Raw genomic sequence first — 26547 nt, 5'->3', positions numbered from 1 at the left:
TTGTGAATCTGGGGCGGTAAAAGAATAGACTCTCGGCCCCAGAAGCTCACACGACGACGATGATTGGGCAAGGACATTTTAAAGCCCAAAAGGGCAGGCCTGAGTGACGAGCACTTTGAAATGCTCGTATTTCTCAAAGGAAATAAACATAATTATAAGCCACTGAATATTTTTTTAAATAAAACCTTGTTGGTTTTGTAGGCCTACTTGTGCTGTTATGTTATAGCATGGATGGATCTAACACTATATATCAAACATTGCGGTTAAACTGGACTTGCATGCAGAGTTGGCCAGGTGCAGAATTTTATGTTCAGATTTGTGAGTAACTGAAAGTAACTAGTAACTGTAACTAGTAACGGTAACTAGTTACTTTTTAAAATCGGTAACTGTAACGGTAACTCAGTTACTATTGTGGCCAAGTAACTGTAACTGTAACTCAGTTACTTTTGAAAGTAACTTTGCCCACCTATGTCGATTCGTTGTTTCTGCATTGGATGCAGCTCGTGCTGTCCCAGTGGAAGTAGGCTAGTAGTTCTACATGTTTCCAATGCAATAGTTGGGCACATTTGGCGTGCACCGACAACAGTGCAGTTTTTATATGTCCCACTCGTGATTAATTCAGAGATGGAGAACCTGCGGCCCCGCGGGCAAAATTTGGTTCGCAAAGCAACATAATGTGGCCAGTGGGAGCATGAAAAGTATTAGATTTCACTTCACTTTCGATAAAACGTATGAAATGTGGGTCTGGGCGGAATGAAGAACTTTTTTTCAGAGAAATGGCATGAAGTTGGGCAAAATCGAGGGAAATTTGAGCCTGGTTGCGGTGAAGACCTTTTTCTTTTTAATTTGTTTAGAGAAACGACATGAAGTCGGGCAAAATCGAGGAAAATTTGGGTCTGGTGGGAGTGAAGCTCTTTTTTTAGGAAAAGACTGTGGAAACGGGTGAATTTGAAGCCATGTGGCCCGCCTGGTATTTTTAATATTTTTTGTGGCCCACAGTACAAACTAGGTTATTCTCCACTCCTGGATACAATAAACGTTCATTGATGGTATAAATCAGAGGTGCCAGATGGGGGCGGTGCCCAGTAGCCCCCAAAAATTATGCATTTCATGAATTCTATTGCGTCTCAACTAACCCCACCCACTAACCCTGCCTGCGGGGTTGGTTGAGTCAAACGGCGCTCTGTGTTCGAGGTAATAAAAATGGCAGTTAAACGTGAGATAGCATTTTGATAAATGGGTAGCAGCAAGCATACTTCGTTACCTTTGTTTCACTTTGAGTTTCATAGGTCTATCTACAATACGTAAAAAAATATAAGGAAAAATCTGAAACATGACTCAACTAACCCCACCTTCCCCTAGGCTATGCGAGCAAGTTCGAATTAATGTAGCACATGATCGTGTTTTATGGAGATCACCCCTTTAAGTTATTTAGCAATCCCCTTTAAGTAAGTTAGGAAATCACCCCAGGGTGCTTGCTGGATCTGCCTCTGGCCCACTACGCTATGCGCTTCGTCTTCTTTCAGATTAAGCTATTGTCGGGTTAGCAACAATTTTTTGTCACAGTTGGTCAAGAACTCAATCTTTAAATATTTTCCGTCGTCATTATAACCATCTATTTGGCTTGTCTGCAAACCATGTTGTAGGCTACTGTGATGCACGACACAAAGCCTATCTCTTGCTTTTCTTTCTTTAAGCGAGCAACCCGGACGACTGAAATCGAAACGCCCATTTCTACAGGCAGCACAACTCTTGATGAAAACCGCTGAAGACTAATTCATCATTGCGGCTACCTAGGAAGACCACCAATGGAGCTCGGAGTGGAAGAAGAACTCCTCAAGACTCCAAAGTTTCATCTCCAAAACCGCCCCTCATCCAATAAGAGTGGTAAGGAGGAACAAACCACAACATCTACCATGCGCCAAATTGTGTGCGTGGTCTGGATGACGAATCAATTCAGTGGCGGCTCGACATCTTCCCAAACATCTAGAGTAGACCGAGTCGCCACCACTGCCCAAGGGTGGTAAAAGGCATATAGTTCCCCCACCCGAAGATTTAAAGGCGAAGAACCTATCTTTCCATAACTTTCAAAACGCTTCAGTGCCAACACCTTCGATTTCCCCTAGACAGGTGTCATAAGCTGGAGTAAAAAAAACTTCACTCTGCCAATCTCGGTAACCGGCCATGTGTCAAGACTCTCTACAAGTATGCGAAACTACCAGGAATAACCAATCAAGGCTTCGTCAGTCCAAGGATAAAGATTCAAAAAACCAACCAAACACTTCGATTCCTCAATACAGATTCACATGCAAGTATGCAGAAGCCTCTTTGTATGTCAAACACGATACAAAATTTTGCAGGTTACGTTTTGTTGCCTCAAAACGTTTTTTGAAGATTATGATGAGGTCTGCTGTTTTGAAGCGTCCCGGTTTTCATTTCCAAAAATATGGTAGCCTATGTCTACCGATAAGACACAGGTGATGCTTGAAACCGTATAAATTCAACTATAGTTATGGCCTTTTGGAAATCACTAATTTTCTCCAAAGTAAAGGACCTATATAAACTTTCAATATGATATAACGATAACTATGACACTTTTCGCCAATCTATAGCAGCAAAAAACGACGGTGCTGGCAACAACAGCCCATGTTGGCAGTATATCAGCACTAAAGAGGTTTATGGAACAGCTTCCAAACTTACGTTTAACTACATCTTGCTTATTCCCTCACTTAGAAGCATCCACACTGAAGACTCTTTCAAAAAGCAAAGCACCGTATTTCTGTTAGGGAGTTCGTGTTTCAAAACACTTTCGATTAGTAAACAAACGTCAACTTTCACCAGAGATGTCCTTCTGTACTCGTAGCAGCCTGACATTAATTTGATAATAATAATCAAACGATGCAAGATTACATGATGTTACTACTCATTTCGAGTTTCCGATTCTGGAAGGATAAGACACCCTTACTTACACAAAAAGGAAACGTCTTGGAAGGATATCTCATGTCACATCGCTTAAGTGATGCAAAAGTTGACTCAAGTGGTTCCAAAACAGGGATTAATTTCATCTATCACGAGAATGTATTTTGAAAGCGAAAAACGTGGCCTAAATGCCAACTTCTTATCCTAAAAAAAGGTAAATTAACTTTAAATCTTCGGAAAGGTGCAGCCTAAACGACAAATAAACTAGGCTAAATAATTGCAGTTCTAAAGATTGACCTAAACATCTTGAAAAATATCACTATTTCAAAATAGGCAAACAAGTACAGTAGTTCAGAATGTGAACTTAGCACAATTAAATAAGTATTAAGTAAGCAACTTGCATGGCAAAATTAATATCGAAAATGAATAGAAATTGAGGATTTAAAAAGATGATGTAAAAAACTTAGCAAACGTAATATAAACTATGCCACATTTTCCAAGATCACGGCAATTCCTTGGCCGCCTCCAATACAGGCCGATCCGACGGCAAACTTCAGTTTTTTGCTTCTGCAGAAAAAACGTTACAAAATCAACCATTGTATCTAACTACAGTATTATATAATAAAGTTACCAGCTCAGTAACCGAAAGTTTATCGTCTTCAATGGTTTAGATCTGAGATCGAATCTAGGTCGGGTCAAACCGAAGATTGTAAAAACAGTGCCGATTGTGTTCTTTCTTAAACACTATAACGCAGTGAGCATAAGTTGGGTAATAATGTGATGACATCGTAAACCACATATAAACTTAAAAATGAGCTCTAGGGGATGGTGGAAGTTAAAGATGCCTGGGGTAGGATACAGTGGAGGAAACCTGATCCACATTAACGACTCTTGAAGTGAAGGAAGTGAAATAATCACCTTGAAGTGAGTGATCGAAGGAAAAATTTAAAAATTCAGCTGCAAGATCACTAGCAGCCAACTTTCCCCTCGTAATTTAAGACATGGCTTCGAGAATAACAATCTTCCAAAGTTTGCGGATGTAAAAATTTAGACATTTTAAAGTTCATCAGCGTTTTGCTGTAGACTTGATACTGCTTTTGCAGCCAATAAAAGTACAAGAACTTTATCGTTTATCCTTGAGACAACTTACTGCAGCTGATGAGTTAAATGAGCAGTAATTCTGTTCCCTGAAGCACCAAGAGGATGACCGAGAGCTATAGCTCCTCCACATAAATTAGTCTTTTCGGGATCAAGTCCAAGTTCTTTTTCAACAGCCAGGTATTGGGGAGCAAATGCTTCATTTACCTACAAAATGTAAACATGGATGCCTTCAGATTTATTACTGCTCATACACGATAGATGAGCAAACATTCCCAAATATAGTAAACCTTTAGTTCAGTTCATTTTTATTTTCGCAAATTCGGAGTCTCAAAATTATTCCTTTATTTCCTCAGAAGATACTAAGCTTTTTCATGACAACTGTTTGCATAGATTCACCTTACCACACTTTTTACAGAACAAAGCACTTACCTCACAAATATCCATGTCAGAAAGGTTAAGATCTGCGGCGTTTAATGCTTTCTTTACAGCCTCCACCGGCCCTGGAAAAGAAAAGTCATTTATTTAATAATTAATTGCCGCACTCAAAGAGTTAACTGATTACACATATTTCCTGATTTTATGCATGGTTCATATCTTCTTGTAAGCCTTTAGCTTACCAAAGTGGGACCTTTCAGTGCACGAATTCATTTCAGAAGAATGCGTATTTGTGGATGATCAAAAAAGTTACGTCAATTTTAAGCCATGCTCTGGAGTCAATCACATCAACTTATTGCTATACAAAGTCACCTATTCCCATTATTGTTGGATCACAGCCGACAGAACTGAAGGAAACAAGCCGGGCAAGGGGTCGAAGTCCGTGCTTTTGACAAGCTTCTTCAGTTGCCAACACCACTGCAGACGCACCATCACATACGCCCTAGTGAATAAAAACTAAGATTTAAATTCACTCAAAATTTAAAAGTACAAAAAACATTTTCTTTGTTTGTAAACTGTAAAAATGAGACACCATCAAAAAAATGTATGGTTCTTTCGGAATTTTCGAAGCCATATTTAAAACCTTGAAACGACACATGAAGTTGCTAACAAGACACAACAATTTCTGAAGTTAATAATTAAATGATAATTTCCTAACTACACAACTCTTTTTAGAAAAATGTCTAATACAGCTCAAGTGCTTAATTGCTTATTGGCAAATCATTAATTATTGACAATCTATCACTTCCACAGGCATCAACTCACGCTAGCATTTCCTGCTGTTACAGTGCCATCTTTTTTAAAGACAGGAGGTAATTTTGCCAGTTGCTCCATTGTAACATCTGGCCTAGGATGCTCATCCACATTAAATTCCACAGGACCTTTTTTGCCTTTCAGAGTCATTGTTATCATTTCTGCATCGAATTTCCCACTCATTTGGGCTATGAAACAAAATAAAAGAATTTGTGAATATGTTGTAGTTTTGGCATTTAAACATTACAGCACTTGTTGCAGATACGGTAGAAACGTTCTTTGAATGTTGCAGAATACGGTAGATACAAAAAGACAACACATGGTATGACTAAACCTATGATTGATTTAAATCAATAATTAATTCCACCTTCTTTCCATCTTGTCTGTGTCAGTTTGGCATATCTATCTGTATCTTCTCTCGTTATGCCATATTTCACAGCAAGGTTTTCTGCAGTTACTCCCATAGGAGTTTTAACATGCATGTCTGTGAGACCAGCCCACAAGCTGTCAATCAGCTGAAAAATAATTTTACAATTTTTCTCAACTTTCTGGATTGGTGTGCAAGTAACCATCACCGCACCAGTTGGCAGTGTATAGTTTATTGATTACTGAACCAATAATAACACTATGAATAAAAATGCAAAATAAAACATCTTAGATTTGCATACACACACACTAGTGACACTACATATGTTTGTTTTGTTTGTCGTACCCAGGCTTACACCCGGTGGTCGAAGATATAGATTAAGTGGACGGGAAGACAAGGAAGCCAATCTTTGTGACCACCTTCAAGCATGCCTTTAAGTGTCTTGCTAAAGACACAGTTGCATGCTCTTGAGTGGTGTCCAACCGGCGCCCTTTCGAACATTGTTCCAGGGCTCTTACTGATCACTCGATCCTTTTGGTGTTCATATTATTATGGACTACAATTACCGGTACATCATACATTACATTTGTTCTACATACTGTAAAGTGATGTATGTGAAAGGGGTCTGCTACTATTCGGTGAGTCCGATTCGGTGAGTTCCTAACCTCTAACCCCTAACCCTAAAACGGCAATGATAATTAGGCTATGGTACCCGATAATTTAAAAAATAAATTGAAAAAATCATCGAATAGGGATTGGACTCACCGAATCGGACTCACCGAAACGGGCCATTCCGATGTGAAAGATGCAATAATAACCAATAAAACGTACTTTCAGATCAGATCCAAGTTTGGTTCCAAATCGTGTGCCGAACAGAGTATATGGAGATTGACTCATATTTTCTGAGCCACCACACAAAGACACAGAACCAACACCAAGCTCTAACTCTTGAGCTCCCGACACAATTGATTGGAACCCAGAGCCACAGAGACGATTGACTGTGAGACCAGGAACAGATTGAGGTATCCCAACGCGAAGAGCGGAATGCCTTGCAATGTAGGCAGCATCAACTGAACTCTGAAAAAGTGTGAGAATATGAGATAATGCTGCGCCATGTTCCACTGTCAATCTGTCATGCATAATTTGAATTTTTTTACAGAAACGTTTGTTTGCAAGGAAAAGAAATTGTCTCATTTTCTATGGTGTCAAGATTAACATTTTGTTTATTTACGACTAAATTTAGTATGATAATTATGCTTATTTATTGATTTCTGTTTGCTTATGATTGAAGGTTTGGAAGAAAAGAAAGTAAACTTCCTCTGGGTGCATGCTCATAGATAATGTTGAACTGGCGCCCTTTCAAGTATAGTACCAGGGCTCTAAAACTCAGCTATGTAAGATGATGCTCCAATGTCTAAAATTCTTTTGTATAATTTCAATGTGAATAAATTGAGGGGGATATTTAAAACAAGACTGGTGAAGATATTTGCAATAAAATGCAGTGATCAAGTAAAAGTTGCAACTTTTTGTGAATATTTTATTAGCAATCTCAGCAGTGTTGCAATTCTCCTTCAACTTTTCAAGAGATGAATTCAGTGGCACTCAATGCAAAGCTAGATTAGAAATATATCACAAACAAATAGCTAACTAGTGTCTTACTAACTTGCATAACATTTCCAACAAAAACAGAATCTACAACTTCAGGAGACACTTTTCCAGCTTCCAATGCTGCTTTGTTTGCAATCTCTTGCAGATCAGTGGCCGAGTAATTTGTCAATTTACCACCATATGCTCCAAATGGCGTCCTCTTTGCAGAAACAATAAAAATTCCTGTGAATTAAAATATCTCAATTTAAACTGAAAAACATATATATATATGATGTGCATAATTGCTTTAAAAATACTTTATTAAAGGTCTTAATCATACACGTGCTTCAGAAAGATTTGCAACAAATGAACTTCACCTTATAGGCTTAATAATTATAATCAAATATTTAGTGATCACAACTTAGCAGTAATTTAAGTTTACAACTGTTGGATGCCAGGTTTCCAGGCTAATAAACTTAAAAAACTGAATTATTCTCGTCATCACATGCAAAGATGAATAATGATAAGTTTTACATAAAAAAGTAAGGCTACATGCAAGATGGGAAGACAAAATACGCATTCTAAACACTGTTTCCTTTACTGTTTCTTACCTTTTCGCAAAGCCATTTAAAATAGTAATTTCTAATGTTTTTGTAAACTTAAAGAAATTTAGTATACACAGTGATCGTCTAGCTGTTTTTAAATAGATAAAATCGTGGTAAACATAGGGTACTAACTTTAATAGTTGCATAAAGTCATGAGTACAAAACACTGACCATGACAGAAATCAAATGCTTTGAAGTGGAGACCCATGATTTAACTTTCATGTCATGATTGCTAAAGTTTTGCAATGGCAAAAGACCTATGGTATGTTTTTTAACATATTTATAATTTTATCTTACTATCACCTAAATTGTCCTTTATAAAAGAATGAATACCACTGGTAGCTTAATATTTTTATAAGCTAGTCTTCTGTATGACCTAGAATCAAACCAGTCATTCCAAAAACAGAAAGTAACTCTGACTCACTGAGCTGGTTAAGTTAAAGTTGCAACAATGAGATTGGTTGTTGCTAAATCCTGTTCAACTACCAACAGTAGGGTGAGGCTGGTGCCCCTCAAAAATTAAAAACTTAAGCTAGTCATTCGGCCCTTTGTATATATGTTCTACAGCCTCTCTTTACTCACTATTTGAAAGAAAAGATGTGAAAAAGGACCATTTAAGGGTGCCAGTTTTGATTTGAAAATTTGAAAAAAATGGCGTTTTTGTTAAAAAAACACATAAATTGCGTTTCTACGGTAATTCAATCAAAAATTTGTTTTTGCCAAATCATCAGCAAAAAAGAACTTCATTGTCAATACCATTTTTCACAGTTTTATGTTGTTGAAAAGATCCAAGGATAAAATAGGAATGATTTATAAAGTCAATTTGTGTCGTTTTCTTTGATTGGAGTCAACTTGCAGCACATTTTGAAAGTTTTCTTCCTGCCTGCATCCACTGATAAAATCACTTGTGAGTTTAACACCTCTTTCTGCACAATCGTTGATAACCAGCAGAGATTTGATAACATCTTTGGCATTAAGAAAATTGATATCTGTTTTCCACAAGGAGACAGGCCACAAAAACTCTGTGTTGTTCAACACTTCAAAGAAAAACCAAGAGTCTTGTTCTTGTATGTAATTGAGTAGGTGAAAGTGCAAATATCAGGAACTGTGGTTTTCCAATAAACCCAGTGCCGTATCTTTTTAAGGGTTTTGATGTTTTTTTCAAAAGACAGCAATTTTGCACTTTTAGCTTGCTTGCCACTTTCATTTACTTTGTCACTGAACAAGATCATGAGGACAGATTCTGCTGTCAGATACCAAAGATGTTTTTTGAAGGCAAATAAAGCTGACTCTGCAATTTTTTCATCAATTTCTTTATAAAGGAGTATTTTTTTCAGAAGCTTGATGTCATTGTAAGCAGCATCAGCAGAGGAACCACATTCTATCCACCAGTGAACATAAACAAACACAAGAAATTTCACAAAACGTTGAATTTTCTGCATTTGTTTTGGGGTACAAATAGTGTGACTCTTTGGAAGGGTAAGAATTTCTTCGGATAAAAGTGGCATTTTAATAGCATAAATCAGTTTTGCCATCCATCTGGCATCATGTATTGCCCCACAGCTCAAGAACGTGAACTTTTTTTGTACATCGGAGATGTCTGCTTGTAGGTAGAAGGCTGATAGCTCAATCAACTCTTTGTAATCATCTCTTGGTGTTTTCTTGGAATGTAAGATAGCTTTCATTACTATAATCAGCTCTTCTTTGTATATTTCAAGTTCAGGGTGAGCATCTTTGATATAGGAAAATTAAATTTTGTCTAAAACTACTATGCGACGAGGTGTTGAACTTTTCTTTGAATCTTTAAAATATCATAACATCAGAAGATTTTGATGATTCTATTTGCCAACTATGAAACACCCGGCCGACAATTAGCTCACCTACGTGATGCCTGCATGCAATCCATGCCAAAGTAACGATTTATTTAACTAATTTTAGATGGCAATACAGCTGTGACGTGGCCAGTATTGGAGCTGGTGGTGTCAAACACCATAGCTCCCACTAATGCTTTGCAGTTCCACTCATCAAGCAGCTTTTCTGTTGCAGTACCGATCAATTCTCCCATAGGCTCTGATGAGCTAGCAGGTAACTTATGCGTTCCTAGCAGTTTAACACCACTAGGACCAGAAACAAGGACAGGTAGCCTTTCATCAATAACTTTTAAATTGAGGCTGGACATCAGCTTTCTATCCCAATGTAGGGATCCAGTTCCAGGTAACGGAGGTTGCTACTTTCCTTTAATGGCACTGGCAGTTTCTTTAGCTGTTTTGGTGCGATGCCTCAGTGCCTGTGTATAATTAAAGTTCACCTTCGACATGTCTCCACCACACGCAGTGATAAATTCCCTTATCATTGTGGAAGCGGTCACAGGGCTAATTTTGTTCCTCAAACAACACCCAACTATCTAAGGGTGTTTGAGAATATCATAAGGCACCCGAATCGTTGTGCCATCTTTAACGATTTGACGATGACACCTATTGGAAGATGTTGGCAAAGTAGCTTCAGTTCCCGAGTCATTATCAGATGAAAAGTCTGCTGTTTCATCAAGTGTTTTGTCTATGAATGTATCTAACTTTTTCATGTCTTCTTCCTTTTTAGCTAATTCTACAAAGTGCTGCTCTCGTTCCATTTTTCTTTTTGTTTTTCTTATTGTTACCATGTCTCGACCTGCAAATGTGGCAATCCTGTCTGTCATCATACTTTCTAAACATTTGACATCTTCTTCCTCCTTAAGCAACTTGAATATGTTTTAAGTCCAAAACGGCATATTCGATTAAAACAAAACATTCTAAAAATTATTATTGCTGTATTGTGATCACGATCAGCGGCATTTATTTTTTGAAACTTATTTAAATCTTTGTCATAAAAATTAACAATTTTTTCCTCCATATGCTTTTGGGTACCGGTAATTACATTTATGTTTGCAAGTGAATATAATCTAACTATTTGATTAGCACCTTTTTTGGCAGCAAAGTTAGTGCTGGTGATTAGTGATTATTACACTTTTATACAAACTGCTCTACTGATAGATATATTTCTTCAATGGTAAGTTTGGTATGTTAAGCCACTGTGCTGTGTGTACCTCTGTACATAATTCATAGTATTGCCATAGTAGGCTACATAGATCCATGTTCTATGTTTCTGTAGGCTGAACTGAAATGAATTGAGAACCTACTGCAAATTGTTGACTACATTAGCCTTATACAGTATATAGCGTATGTTGCTGCCTTTTTGTTCTGCTATGCTGATGGTAGGTAGCCTCCCTCCAAGTAATGCCTCCAATTCTCATGTATTACAAGCGGTATGACCATTACCTCACCTTGATGATATTCTTGGCCTGTTGAGTAGATCTGAAATTGATTAACATTGCTAAAAATGGCTATTTCTTTAGATTTTGCTATACGAAGCTGGAGGGTATGCATAGCACACCACTGCAGGAATTTGAACATGAAACTGGCACCCCAAGGGGTCAACCAATTTTTTTGAAACTTTGGATTTTTACTATTTATATGATGTAGAACATTTGTTAAAAGGGCCAGAAAAATTGGGAGTCATAGGGGCATCAGCCTCACCCTAACCAACAGTAACCCATCTTACTTCAGTCTGCTACTCATATTAACTTTGGAATTTCATCTCTTTACTTTTTTCTTCATTCCAACATATATATACGATGTCAAGTATTTTTTTCTTTGTCAACAAATTAACTTGCATCAAATTTTAAGCAAAATTATAAATCTTTGTTATTGGGGTGCACTTTCCTGACCAAAGTTCCAAAAGTTAAAATTTAGGAATGGTCTGGATGGAAAAACATTTGTAATTATTTGGGCAAATGAAGTCAAATTTTTTTTAGTAAGCTATTGAGGGATGATTTTAAGTAAAAGTTCTAAATACAAGGGGTAAGTTTCAAATTCTTAATTCGATACCGGTAGGCCAAGAAAGAGTCCATTTTTTATCGTTAAGTCAATATTTCAATTTTAGGTCAATAAAGTCAATTTTATGCTACAATTGCCACATCCAATCCAAATGTTTTCTTTTAAATGCTGAGAAAATCTGATACTTTAACAACTTTTTGTTCCCTGTCTGCTTCTGCAAAAAAGCGTTTTCTGATTCTTTGCAAACTTCTGGCCAAGAACAGAATATTTAATGCTGAGAATGTGAAACATTGTATTATGTTACCTTTCAACTCTTGTTCTTGGTGACATTATGTTTATTGTGAAGTTAGTTGCCTGCTCAATGCTCATATGGCTTTCAGACTAGCCTAATATGTTTTCTTACTGATTTAATTTTTGTTGTTGTTGATGCAGCCTTCTTGCAAATACAAAACACAAGAAACAATGGTTCACTCAGTCAAATTTTTGTTAGGTTAATAAATTTAATTTTAATGCCAATTTTTTTTTATTTTTAAGCAATAATCATATTGGACTTTGGAACAAAGTTGCCAAATAAAATTTGCAAAAGTGCTTTTAAAAATGGCAATTCCAACCAAACAATTTTTTGGCGGGGGTCAGAGAGAGAGAGAAACCTTTTATTTCTTCTGTTGCGAGAATAGTATACGGTACAAATATAAACAATGCAAATAAAATAGCACCATAACAGTCTAGATTCCACAACAGACTGGAAGCAGCAAAAGACTATATTAGTCATCGAGTCAGCTGCTCCCGTGTTTTTAATGTGACAAATGTAAAGCATCGGCATTACGTTGCAACAAGATAGGCTTAAGTTCCGTAAAAATGAAAACAAAAAGTTATTTACTGCTGCGACTGTCAAGTGAATTCCTGTGGTTTTATTCAAATATCAAAAAATATCATGCCCTACAAAAGTAGTAACTTATAAGAAAGCAACAAAGAAAAAAAAACACCTATGCAAAAACAACAACTGTTAACTGCTGGCATAAAGGACGAAGCAAAAACACTAAAAGTAAGTGTTCACCACAGTCTTAATAAACTAAATACCTAAAAATATACTTAGACTAATTTATGTAAAAAATGAGGTCCGAAGAAGCAAGTAATTTTGGAAGACTTGTCCCCTGCAACATTTTATATTGTTTGGTTGTTTTTCATGTACCCTACTTTGAGGCCCAATTATAGCCTAGCTGGTTGCCCAAGACGTAGTTCAGTTTGTTTTTATTTTTAACCATTACAACAAAACAATGACAACCAATTAACATAGAACATGACAAAGCGCTCCCCTAGATTTGCTACAGAGTTGATTAGTGCGCGACTTCGTGAACGAGAAGCTTCAAGATCAAGCCGCCCTGGTTCGACTCTCGGGGGTGCGCTTCAGCAACGCTTTCTAAGCATTGCTCTCCATTCAGTGGTACATAGTCAATGGAATAATTCCCTGGCAACAACACTTCCACAATCGGAAATCGCACATCGGTAGTGCTTAGCAAACGCTATCCGACCACCTAAACCCATAGGCTACGCCAAAACCGCACCCTGACAATCTCGGTAACCGGCCCTGCGTCAAAAGCCTTTACACGTATGCAAAACTACCAGGAACAATAGGGTGTTTCATTTTTTCACCATTTTTGAAATTCAAAATGCCTGGGGTCCCATCTGGTGGTATTTGGGGAAAAAAGTTTACACTCCAAATTTTTTTCAATTATGACGTCATATTGAGGTGGTCCACGAGGTTTGAAATTTTTGGGCCTCAAAATCTCGAAACTTGGCCGTATCTCCGGAACCGCTCATGATAGATCGACAAAATTAGTATCAAAATGCGCAGAAGGGTTGGTTTCCTATACCCGATGTAGAGAATATTAAGGTCTATCTGCTTCAGAAAAAAAGTTACTTAAAAAAATGTGATTTTTGGTCTATTTTCTCTTGATGAACAGAGATCAGGTGATCAAGATAAAAGTTTTTCTGTATTTTTCCACTCTTGGAAGCTGTTATTGCGTAATAACAGTTGGTGTTAATGTTTCAGTACTGGGCTTGTCTAGTCTTGCTATCTGGTTAAGCAAAGCCCCATCTTGCATTACTCCGGGACCCTTCTTGGCGCCGTCCACAAAAGAAATGACATGGGAAAGATATATTTCGTTGATGTGGAACATGCATTCAATGGTATGAATATCATGACCAATTTCATCATTAAAATAATTGACCAGTCGAGTATTTTCCGGACTTTTTTTCCTGTGTTGAGAGCAGTCGTATCAGCCATGACTGAATATACTTGGGATAGGTGAACTCTGCAAGCCTCCTGGATGACGGCAGGGGCGCCGGAAGCGGGGGGGCAGGGGGGGCGGATGCCCCCCCTGCCCTCAATTTTTCTGCAGATGGAGGGGCAGGGGGGGCAATGGTGCCCTTTTGAAGTCATGTAAGCTACTGCACATTTTGCAATATAACAATTTTCTGCTATTCGCTTTTAGCCTAATTATAATCTTTCATTTTTGTCTCAAAATAATATTTACGGCACAAAATTTTGCAACACAGCAGCCTACAGGCCTTAATAGGCCTACTCGTTTTTTTTTTGGCAGCCATCGTGGCCTACCGGGAACTCTTTCTCGGCGGCCAAATTTGCGTGCTTGGAGGCCAAAATACAAAAAAAAAATCACGATAGCACTTGTAAGTAAATATAATTAAACTTGCAACAATGCTAAAATGATCACTTAGCGTTGTTGAAGTCTGGGCCTGGGCGACGTCCGACAATAGAATCGTTGCACCACGCAATAACTGCTTTATCGGGATTGTCATCCAGTAGGCTACTGCGGGACCATCCAACGACACTCGCACAAGTGTCTCCAATGTGGCTGATTTTAAAGAAGTTCGCCATTCCCCTAGAATTCTTTTTTGGAACGAAAAACAACTTTCGACATGTGTTGACGATGACGGCAAGGTAATAAAATAAGTATTTCAATAATGTGAAGGACATTACTAAAAGTAGCATAATTTTTGCGAAATATGATCAAAAAATGTTTTCCCCTCGGATGTCAACTAACCTAGTTCTCCTTTCTAACAACGATTCAATGTCCGACAACATCGAATCGACATAAAAACGACAATATTGCCAGCCGATGTAATTTTACACTTTTCGGATTAAGACTTTGTTAAAATAAACGCCGGGAATTTCAAACAAGACTTACAGCGCTGGTGATCGCAGATGGATATATTGCATACATACAATAGCAAATGCTCCCGCACAATACAACAGTGGTGATTAATGACGTGCTGACCTAATTCTGCGTCACTTTTTGATACTACATATTTGCGACAGTTAATCCACGATCATTCTATTGCGAAATCAAATAATTGGCTAGAAGAGACCGGCGGCCAAACTTGGCCGATTGAGGAGGTAGCACCGGCGGTCATTCAAGCACTACTTAGCGGCCATGGCCGCCGGCTGCTTTAAAGCTTGACAGTAGGTTACATCAGTATAACATAGCATGATGCCCTTCTTTGTATACCGGACGCTTGTAGATCATTACTCAATACTGTAGTGAGATGATAGATTAGCATTATCGCTACATCTTATCTTAAAACTTGAAAAAAAAAATTGGCCTTTTAGTAAACAAAAGTGCCCTTTTTTTATAATCTTGCCCCCCCAGTCAAAAATCGTTCCGGCGCCCCTGGATGACGGTGCCAAAAATCAGTTCTGCAGTGACCGACACACTTTTGGGAAAAATTTTAACAGCAAGCACACTTTCGTGCTTCATGCCATTATCATCAACAAGTTGACCCAAGAAGACGCATCGATCTATTTTATCGACAACGCGCCCATCATAACATAACTGAACGGCAGAAGCTGAGTTGAGAAGGTTCTTAATTTCCATCAGAGATTTTTCTCTCGATTTTTGTCGTTGGCGGTATACTGTCGAAGGTGATGCAGCAGCAGCTACTTGACCTTTTCCAAGAACCGACCTTATAAGGTCTGACTGCTGGCGTACCGAAGTCATCCTACGATCAGCAAGTACACAACTTCTATCATTTATTGAAAAATAATGTACTTTCTTGTACACTTTTCCCCAAACAGTTGGTTTCAGAGGCTCGTATTCCTTATCATCTTCCCAATTGATTTCCCCATCAGAGTCGCTTTCGCTACTGTGTAGACATCTAACTACTTCATTTCTTTTTCTCTGTTTCAAACATAGCAGTGCCGATGCTTTGGCAGATTGTATGCCAGAAGTTCTAGGTTTCTCTGTGTTGCTGAGCACTGGAAGACCAGCTTTGTTCCATATGCCAACTACATCTTTCAGCAGTTCATCTTTCAAATCTTGGAAATGGGGCATTTTCTTCAAAAACTTAGGATTCGTTTCGACTACTTTGTTCCTCAAGTAAAAATAGTGACTGACTATATCTGAATTAAGGAATCTAAAGTAGGTGAGCAGCATACCTCTTCCTCAACGGTTACATTAATATTATAATAGTAATACTGTAGGCTACCTTCAAATTACCATTTCATCTTTTGCAAAACCAATCAGGACTATTATAACGCAATAGCAGCTTCCAAGAATGGAAAAATACAGAAAAAATTCTTATCTTGATCCAGTAGCGTAGCCAGGAATTTTGAAAGGGGGGGGTTTTGACCACCCAGCGGCGGGGGGTCTGGGGGGCCTCCCCCAGAAAATTTTGAAAAATTACTTTGAATTTGGTGCATTCTGAGAGCATTTTCAACAAAAATGTGGGTACAAATATTCCTGTAAAATGGTGCTGTCTGGTAGCATAGCAAAAGGATAAGATCATGTTTTCTTCGGCATTTTTCGGAAATAAAGCTAAGTCTCTGTGTTTTCTTGTTGCTAATTCCTGGCTGAGATGTTTGAATGTTTGGTATTGGCAAAACTCGTATCTTTTAATGCAATTTTGTTTAAAACTAGGCAATTTTTTATTAGACTGAAAGCATCATTCTTAATATCGTGACGTCACACGCGTGCCAAAGGGGGGGGGGGTTGTAACCCCCAAAACCCCCCTCTTGGCTACGCCACTGTTTGATCACCTGATCTCTGTTCATCAAGAGAAAATAGACCAAAAATCAGATTTTTTGAAATAAGTTTTTTTGTGAACCACATAGACCTTAATATCCTCTACATCAGGTATAGGAAACCAACCCTTCTGCGCATTTTGATACTAATTTTGTCGATCTATGATGTGTGGTTCCGGAGATACGGCCAAGTTTCGAGATTTTGAGGCCCAGATTTTTCAAACCTCGTGGACCACCTCAATATAACGTCATAATTGAAAAAAATTTGGGGTGTAAACTTTTTTCCCCAAATACCACCAGATGAGACCCCAGGCATTTTGAATTTCAAACATGGTGAAAAAATGAAACACCCTAAGGAACAACCTATCAAGGCTTTGCCAGTCCGAGAATAAACATTCAAAACCAACCATTCAAAGAAGTGTGATTATTCTGAGCAGTGTGGGTCATCCCAAGATTAAGCAATGGCGGAGATAATAAAGAATTTTGAACAGGATTGAGCATGAATCGCGGAATTATGTGATCCATGGAATATGGTTAAAGTATTTGTAATCTAGATTGGTTTTCTGGTCTTAACTGCACTTTGATCTAGCAAACGGAGCAGATCATCGTGCCTCGGGTGACGAAATGATAGAATGGTTGCACACACACGGTAACCTGAAAACATAGAATGGAAAAAAAACATAGACCTTTGGCCTCAAAAGCTAAAAAGAAGACTGCACTATTGAACCGACAAATAAAACCATTGAAATTATTGCTGGAAAGTAATCAATCCCAATGATGAGCATCAAAATTAGACATATTTTATACTACGAACTACCGTTACTTCAACGAGGGGGCTGTTTTTACAGATTGGTTATCAACATAAAACAGAATTAAGGGAAATAACTGAAGTAGCCTGGACTAACAGAAGTTATTGCGAGCAAATTTGATGCAACTCCAACGAACTAACCAAACTTAAACTGTTTGTGGGTGGTTGCACAAAGCAAACTAGCTGCCGAAGCTTTAACTTTATATTCTTCGGAAAGCTGTTCAAACCTATCAAAAAGCCGACTGGCTACCTTCATATAAATACTAGGCTACTTACAAAATCTCGAAACAGGCACACAGTCACACAAAATCAAACGAGTATTGTTGTATGTAGTTTCACTGCAAAAATGTGTCTATAATCATAAGTTTGCAAAACACAATGTACGTTACAATCAATAGCTCTTCGCTTGCTGTAATGATCCTCAGACTTACTCGGGATAAAACACAATTGCTGTTATCAAGCAAGTAAAGCTGGTCTATGGCTGGGCATTACGGTAACTCAAACAGTATTAGAGTGCCACACAGGGTGATGTTAAATAGATTGCCTGATGCCCTGCTATCATAATTCTTAGGAGCCACTATAGTGTAGCAGGCAAAAACAAACTAGCCTACATCATTCAAAAAGAAACCACAGATTTATAAGCCTATAGTGGCGGTGTAAGTGCGGCTTCCCAAACCCGAGCTGCCGGCAGTGTTAAAGAACATAAAAACACTTTTTGGCAAGTTTCATTACGGCACGGTGTCGTAACCTTTCAAATCAATTTGCCTCAACAAAAACGTAAAAATTCAGATAAAACAACTACAGATTAGCAGCGGAGAAATCAAGAAGCGTTTCTCTCCACCCTCCCAAAAAAGGTGGACATTTCTTGTTTCGCGGCACGCCACACAGTTAAGGCTTCTGAAATCTAACAGCAAAGATGAGATGACACAGAAGGACGAACATAAAAAAACGAGATATTAACACAGCCGCCCTTGTGAAAACCCAACAAAGTTCCTAGAAAATCAAAATCCTTTGAAAACTGCAATTTAAAAGCTCTCTATAATATAACTAAAGGAATCTTTTCTTCACTTGAAGTGGAATCGGTTTCTTGGTCATCGTTGTCAAGATTCAATGCATTCTTTTCATCTTTTACGAACACGTAAACGACATACAAACCTACAAAGCAAGAAGCGGAAATTGAAATATGTCGCAATGCATTGTGGGTCACAGAAAGTTTGTAACAAAACAATATTTATATCACTCGAGCTTTAAAGTGTGGTTCAGAGGTGAACGTTAAAAGTAATGAACCCAATGCAGGACTTTTTAGTTTTTACATACACAACACTTCGGAAAGCATAAAGATTGGCATTTTTTCACAACCACCATGATGGTTTACAGTAACAAATCCTGAATTCTGCCTTCTTCAACACAGGGTGTAAATTTCTTTAAAGCTATTGAAGCTTTAGAAATTCTTGTAGTTTCTTACATGATGCTAAAACAACAGTTAATGCCAATCAATAGCTTACAAAAAGATAAGTTTTAAATGAAAAAGATTGCTTTGAAACATTTGTGCAAGTGAAAAACTACAACAGATGCAGGTGAAGTAGTAAATTTACTCACTTGCTGCTTCCCATTCAGTTTTCGATAAGGTGGCCACCCTGGGATTCGAACCAGGGTATTTTTGGTTGATTCGATCGCATTCATCTTGAGCGTGGGAATAGTCTCCTTCCTTGGCGCTGTTCAAAGGCTCGTTGTTGGGAGGGAAGACCTTTAGAAAAAACAACATAGAGCACAAAGCTATTTGCACAGAATAAATGATCATGGTACTCTGACCTATACTGTACCAGAATTAGTAATCTTTTCTAGCAAATGTTTGTGCTAGTTTCTTTGCAATGTTCGTGCAATAATGAGAAATGATTTCAGGCAAAGATTTGTTTTTAATACCAAAATAGAATGGTGTTTTTAAACAGAAATAAAAACTATTGGTCACTTTCCGGCTATCCTCGGGAGTCATAAGCTGGTCAAACCAACCCACCCAGTTTTTTAAACGTTGGCCACGTTCCGCAAAGGCGAATCCTCAGAGGCAGTAATTCGTGAAAATATAATATTATTGAAAACTGATCGTGAATTTTCAGGCTGGCTGCAAAATTGGTTCATATTTCGGTTCTGCAGATGTTGAAGCAATGTAATTGTGTTCGCTGTGAAAGCCAATCAACCGTAAGAAATCTATCGTTTTACACAATTGCTCAATAACAGCTCAATCATATCCATTGTTTGAAGCCTTTTGTTATGTCGTTTGCCTTTTGTTAAGCGTCCCAGACAGCAAAACCCGTCATTTTTACATTGATCTGCAAGATTTAAGGTCTGCAACGGATTTTGTTGTCTGGGGTATTAGCTGAAAGGAAGTCATCACAACAATACAGAACACTTTACCTCGAGTGCTTGCATTTTTCGAATGAGTCGAAAGTTTTCTTTTGGTTTGCTGTTTTCTTCGAAAAACTGGGCAAAGGGTTTCCACTCAACTAAGCGCATTCCGTATTTTTTGCACAACCTAACAATGGAAGAATTTCGTCGAATCATATTACGTAGCCAGAAGGAATAATAATACGTTTTCGCATTGATTCAACGTCTGCGAAAGATTGAATAAACATGACTGGTTGGAGGTTGGTTGACCTTCAAGTATAATCAACAAAATCACAAAGAAATGTCTTCAAAATCGGGAAGAAACTCACAGTGAATCAACAATTTGTCAATTGTCATCAGAAAACATATTACAAAAGAAAAGTTGAAAGTAGCATAAGAATCTTTGTGTTCTTACTTAACCAAAGTTTGTTTTCTTAAAAGAAACTCCGGACAATCAACAACTCCGTGTAATTTGAAGATGTATTTGCAACCGAACTCCAAGAATGGTTCCTGGGACAAGAACTCAACGCTGTACACGTTGTTACCGAACTGCGACCCAGACGCTGCGCGGCATTTTTGTCTGAACACAAAACATACGTAACACGATTAAGAGTTAAACGCTTGCTTTATTTTACAACAGGAGAGAGTTGTATGCTTTTGAAATAGAGAAAAACTTTTAAGCTATTTTCCACATAAAGCAACTGTTTGAAAAGGCTTCAAAGACACACAACGCTGGAAATTTTGAAAGAGCACTTACAATAGCTTGGAATCATTTACTGTCGTCCCGATAAAATAACCGCCTTCTCTGAGGCTAGCGCAAGCATTTTGAACCATCTTGTCTGCTTGGTCCTCGCTTTCAAATGTGTAGTGGATGACAAACTGGCAACTGGTGATGTCGACGTCCAAGTTGGGATTGCGAAATTTGCGGTAAAGCGATTCCTGGAAAGTGAAATGTAACATTGTAAGATGTTAAAGCTATGTATAAATTTTAACAAGTTCTATTATTTACTGGTAAACTTAACAATTTAGTATGAAGATTATTTTGATGATCCCTAAACCTCCGTTCAGGCTTCTCGGTATTAGGAGAATTGCTAATCATAAATTTTACTTGGGTCCATATGTATTTTAGGCTGCAACAAAACAAACAAACTAGGTTAACAGCCAGCACCGCACGATCTTGCAATGTTGGAGCATTCCGCATAATCAGAGATCGTTTTGGTGAACTTTATGGCATTTAGATAAACAAAGTATCTGGTTTTGACTTGTATGGCTATATGTTTCTCGGCAGCAGATTATAGCAAAAATTACAGCGATAGACACGGTGCAATTCTTGCTACAATGGCTGCCAAGGAACATATAGTTGATTGGCTGGTTGAAATGGCTAGCGTGAAGGCAACACCGTTATGATTAGCGAATCGCAACTGTTAGCTGTTCTAGTGAGTGCTCAGCCTTGTGCTGATAGCCAGGAAAAAAGCTCCATTTGTATGGTATTGTTGCAAAATGTTAAAACATCTCTCGATCTTTTCTGATGTGCATGCAGTCAACCAGTCGTAAATGTATGGATCAAAGTTTTTACATGACAAACGAATTACTTACTTTGCCAGAATCAGCCACAATAAATTCAGCGTCAAATATCCTGCGGTTTTTCGATCTCTTCCTCAGTGTGTAATAGCGTTCCTTGCATTGATTTATGGAGGTTTCGGCAATGTCTGTGCAAATCTATACAAAACAGCATTCAGTTGCACTTCAGTCAAAGGATACATCAGCTTATAAGAACAATGAAGTGCAACAAGATCCGGGAAATAAACTATCGTATCTCAAATGTGAAAACGAAGATAGTACTTAGGTATTACCTAGTTCCAGATTGGTAAAGTAAAACAACTTTATGTGTTTCATGACAGAAGATTTGGCAAAGTATTATAACCAAATGAAGTTAAGTTGGCGACAATAAGACTGAAAAAAAAAAACACGAGACTTACACTGAAAAATTAAAAAGTTAGGCCAGCAATTCATTTAAAGACAATAATCGTCGATTTGATTAAACGTTTTCACCCTTGTATTCACAAAATATATGCTCAAAACCTTATGTTTAAACAAAATAAAATGTTTTTGATACTCACCAATTTGCTTATATGACCTTTATCCCATTTCAACAGATCACCGCCTTTGCCAACCCCGAGATCAACAACAGTTGGTTGGTAATCTTCATCATTCTCTCGCAGCTTATCTAAGTACTTCTCTGTAAGTAAGAGGACAAGCGATGTGAGTACTTTTTTACATTTTTTTCATGAAAAAAATAAAAAAACTGCCTTTTTGTGAAAAAATCAAATGCTGAAATAATGCACAGGCCTAGTGATAAGTCACTTCCAGAGAGCAGTTGATGCATCTGTAGGCTTTCTGCTTCCAGATCGACAAATGATTGATTGATTATGGAGCTTGTCGATGTCTCACAGGGATCAGTTCTGGTTCCCAGGCCCTGCTGGCTCTACTTCTTTTTAATATCTACACCCACCAATCACAGTCTCCACAAAATATACAGAGGACTCAGTAATTCTTTACTATGCAGGCCTTAAAACTCGTATTTTTTTCCGGCAGCCATCGTGGCCTACCGAGAGCTCCTTCTCGGCGACCAAATCTGCGTGCTTGGAGGCCAAAATACAAATAACGATAACACAAGTAAATAGAATTAAACTTGCAATAATGCCAAAGTGATCACTCAGTGTTGTTGAAGTCTGGGCGACGTCCTGCTGTAGAATCGTTGTACCACGCAATAACTGCTTTATCGGGATTGTAATCCGGTATTGCGGGACCATCTAACGACATTAAAATGTTTCAACGGCATACCGCCTTTCATAAAACCTGACCATTAATACCATTATGATGTCACCATTGAAGGAGTGAAGTCACTAACCCACAGCGGAAACATTACTCAACTCTGAAGGCACGTGTTTTTCCCTCGGATGTTGAGGACGCACGTTGAGGACTGCTCTCCATTCAGCGGCATCTAATGGATGGAATAGTTCCCCGGCAACAAGACTTCAACAATCGGAAACTTCACTCTGTCAATCTCGGTGACCGGGCCTGCGTCAGTGATCCGAAGCCTCTACAAGTATGCGAAACTGCCAGGATTAAGCTCTGCAAGAAGCTTTTCCAGTCCGAGGATAAAGATTCAATCAATCAATCAATCATGTCAACTAACCTACCCAGACAACAAAATCCGTCATTTTTACATTGATTCTACGTTTGCAGTCGTTAAATCAGGGTAAAAATGACGAATTTGTTGTCTGGGTAGTTCTCCTTTTTAACAACGATTCAATGTCCGACAACATTGAATCGACATAAGAACGACAATATTGCCAGCGGATGTAAATTAGCACTTCGGATTAACACTTTGTTAAAATAAACGTCGGGAATTACAAACAAGACTTATAGCTGGTGATCGCACTTGGATATTTTCCATACAATAGCAAATACTCCTGCACAATACAACAGTGGCGATTATGACGTGCTGACCTAATTCTGCGACACTCATTGATACTACATATTTTCGATAGTTTATCCAACCACGATCATTCTATTGCGAAATTAAATGATTAGCTAGAAGAAACCGGCGGTTAAATTGGCCGACTGAGAAGGTAGCACCGGCGGTCATTCAAGCACTACTTAGCGGCCATGGCCGCCGGCTGCTTTAAGGCTTGCTATGCTATGTCACGAACCAACGTAAAGACAATCTGAGCCAGGACATAAACCCTCTTAGTTTATCTCCAAATATGCACATTATGACATGAGTACTGAGTAATGAGGGTCTGCTACTATTCGGTGAGTCCGATTCGGTGAGAGCCTTTTTCGGTGAGAGCCCTATTCGGTGATTTTTTTGAATTTTTTTTTGAAAATTATCAGGTACCGTAGCCAAATTAAAACCCCTAACCCCAAACCCAAACCCCCAAAAAAACCCAAACCCCCCAAAACCGCAAACCCCCAAAAAACCCCTAACCCCAAAAACCTCCAAACCCCCCAAAACCCAACCCCCAAAAACCCCCTAACCCCAAAAACCCCAAAACCGCAACCCCCAAAAACCCCCTAACCCCTATCCTCTATCTCCTAACCCTATAACGGCAATGATAATTAAGCTACGGCGCGCAATAATTTAAAAAAAAAACTCACCGAATAGGGCTCTCACCGAAAAAGGCTCTCACCGAATAGGGAACTCACCGAATCGGACTCACCGAATCGGGCCATTCCGGAGTAATGAAGTGGTGGTTGATGTCTCTTACTTCTGCACCGGTTTCTCAATTTTATTGAGAATGAAAAGTTACACAAGGATCAATCATTTATGATGTAACTGATTAGCTAAACATAGCAAGCACACAAAATCCGATAGGTTCGATACTTTATTATATATAATATGCAAAATGTGATATATAAAGCTTTCGCCACCGTAAAACCAGGTTATTATTCAAATAGAATATAATATCAAATTATCAGATTATGTTGATGATATATACTTACTGATAAGAACAGATTTGATCCAGTTATTAAAATTTCTCATGTAAAAGATTGTGCTGGTACGTCGTTCAGCACAGCTTGTGTTTCCTCGTTTGTTGTAATGATCGGCAACCTAAACATTATCACATTTCAAAATAAATAACCAAAAGATATATTGAGAATGCACAAAATTACAACTAATCTAATCCTTACCATGGAAGAATGAGGTTTTCGAGGGATTGACTTTTTTGGGGGATAAAACATTCCTTCATTGGGTGGTTCAGAGTCTATTTTTCGTTTTCTAGGAGATGTGGATGAATTCATTATGACAAAATTGTACAACCTTGTATTTTTTCACCTTAAATCCGCAACTACAGTCTGTATTTTAATAAACAGCATAAGCATTACTATGCATAATGAAATAAACACTAATGTCAATATAGTTAGTGAAAAACTTAAATGATCATCTTGGCATTGAATGGGCACTTTCATACCTATTTTCGTTTATAACAGAGTACCGTACACCAAATGCAGCTGGAAAAAGGTGAGTCCCATACTTAATCCAACCATCGAGGGATAAGACAATAAGGTTCCCAAAGTTGCACTAAGCCATCGCCACTAACGAGAGCAGGATGGCCAGTTCCTTTCTCTCGGCCGCCTTTCCTTCAGCAACTACGCCCACCCAATTTATTTCACCCTGGATAGAGGTGAGCAGTGTTTTTGAACAACCAACTTAAGCTGAGATTTGAACCAGGATTGCATGATTTGAAAGGGAGTAGCCTACCTTATCTGCTGCGCCATCCCACCTCAAATGCAGCTGCTATTCACTAAAAAATCATAACAGGCTGTTGTACACTTACTGGAATCATCAGAAGATTCTTATTTAAGTAGAATCTATTTTATTTAAATTCAAGAAGCTAAGCATAGCGAATTACATCAAATGCAACTACTATTCACTAAAAACCTTAACATGCTATTTCACCCTTATTGATATCATCAGAAGGTTCTTATCATTTCATTGTTTCAAAAAAGAGATCAAAACGTTAATTTTACAAAGCTACAGTGCATCGTAAGTGATATGTTATGGAAACCAACTTGCCAGTTTCATAATTATGCAATACAATGTCCAGTCGGAAACTTGATTAATCTCTGTATGCTTCTTGAAATTTTGTGTTTAGGCCTACGTTATCTTAAATATGTTTTTTTTTTTTGGTGCGTATGTTGAAGCGCGGGAACGTTTTATTTTTGGCAGTGGCTATTTTACCGGCTCCGGTCTTTGAATCTGAAACACTATTTGACCGGTCATGACGTCACTATATAGGCACTTTTTTCTTTTTCTCTTTCAAAGCAAAAGACGAGAAGAATGCCTATATAAGTTCTAAATTCGACAATTATGTTCAACTGATTCGGTGGCGCGTAGGATACGTCTCGGGCTGGTGTTCCAAAGGAAATGAGTTCGATACTACGCGGAAACGTTTTTTTTTTAATTTTTAACTAAATTTTGACCCGAAGTGACTCAATCGTTAGGCTGCTGCATTTTTGTGGTCAATTTTTAATTTGAGTAGCCTACAGTCCAATTTTTTATGTCTTTTTAAATTATGAGTAATAAAGTTAGAGTTTTTTAATTTTCTTGAATTTGAGAATTTCTCTGGATAATTTTCTGTTCGTCATAAGAGGATGTGACCATGTTTGCCAAACGACGCAAAAATGTAATGCATGCCAAAGCCGCAAAAATGTAATGCGTTGTTCAACAAACACGGTTACATCCTCTTATGACGAACGGAAAATTACCCAGAGAAATTCTCAAATTCAAGAAAAATAAAAAATTCCAACTTTATTACTCATAGTTGAAAAGACATAAAAAATTGGGCTGTAGGCTACTCAAATTAAAAATAAGATGCTGGGGTGAATGCAAAATACTTCAACATAACAAGGTACAATAGCTCCAAAAAATCTGATGTTGTAAAGCAGGGGTGTCCAAACTTTTCTCTGATAAACTTGTTTGATCTTTCATAATCTCTGATAAACTTGTTTTGCTCAAAAAATGACAGTGCATTATATCATATGTAATAATAATGTATTATTTAAGATCATTTTCATACAAAAAAGCAATAGAGCTTCGGTAGAGAGTTTGTCTTGTTGAACCATAAGCATATGAAGCCGAGCAACGTTATCAAGTTTAACATATTTAC

The 26547-nt window shown here is 38.0% G+C and overlaps 2 protein-coding genes across 3 annotated transcripts; both read right to left on the bottom strand.

Annotated features, from left to right (window-relative positions):
* Positions 1 to 2782: 2782 nt before the first annotated feature.
* On the bottom strand, positions 2783 to 7857 carry LOC145771968 (3-ketoacyl-CoA thiolase, mitochondrial-like). 2 transcript variants are annotated; one of them, XM_082583748.1, is made up of 9 exons: positions 7774 to 7857; positions 7239 to 7405; positions 6407 to 6652; positions 5576 to 5723; positions 5221 to 5396; positions 4768 to 4897; positions 4450 to 4520; positions 4066 to 4224; positions 2783 to 3483 (listed from the first exon to the last, which is right to left on the bottom strand). In XM_082583748.1, the coding sequence occupies exons 1-8, from the start codon at positions 7787 to 7789 to the stop codon at positions 4066 to 4068; spliced, it is 1113 nt and encodes a 370-aa protein (XP_082439874.1). In that variant the 5' UTR covers positions 7790 to 7857; the 3' UTR covers positions 2783 to 3483. The 2 variants fall into 2 exon arrangements, with proteins under 2 accessions (XP_082439874.1, XP_082439873.1); XM_082583747.1 differs by having other exon boundaries at positions 2783 to 3486; positions 4070 to 4224.
* Positions 7858 to 17797: 9940 nt separating this feature from the next.
* On the bottom strand, positions 17798 to 25254 carry LOC145772099 (mRNA cap guanine-N(7) methyltransferase-like). Its single transcript, XM_082583933.1, has 10 exons — positions 25216 to 25254; positions 24569 to 24733; positions 24380 to 24488; positions 21991 to 22109; positions 21467 to 21589; positions 20628 to 20809; positions 20286 to 20450; positions 19901 to 20018; positions 19088 to 19235; positions 17798 to 18643 (listed from the first exon to the last, which is right to left on the bottom strand). The coding sequence occupies exons 2-10, from the start codon at positions 24677 to 24679 to the stop codon at positions 18525 to 18527; spliced, it is 1194 nt and encodes a 397-aa protein (XP_082440059.1). The 5' UTR covers positions 24680 to 24733; positions 25216 to 25254; the 3' UTR covers positions 17798 to 18524.
* Positions 25255 to 26547: the final 1293 nt, after the last annotated feature.

This window comes from Aplidium turbinatum, chromosome 6 (genome assembly GCF_918807975.1).
Source record: "Aplidium turbinatum chromosome 6, kaAplTurb1.1, whole genome shotgun sequence".
Lineage (NCBI taxonomy): Eukaryota > Metazoa > Chordata > Ascidiacea > Aplousobranchia > Polyclinidae > Aplidium > Aplidium turbinatum.
Note: the sequence above shows the minus strand (reverse complement) of the source record. Positions and strands in the feature narration are given on the sequence as shown.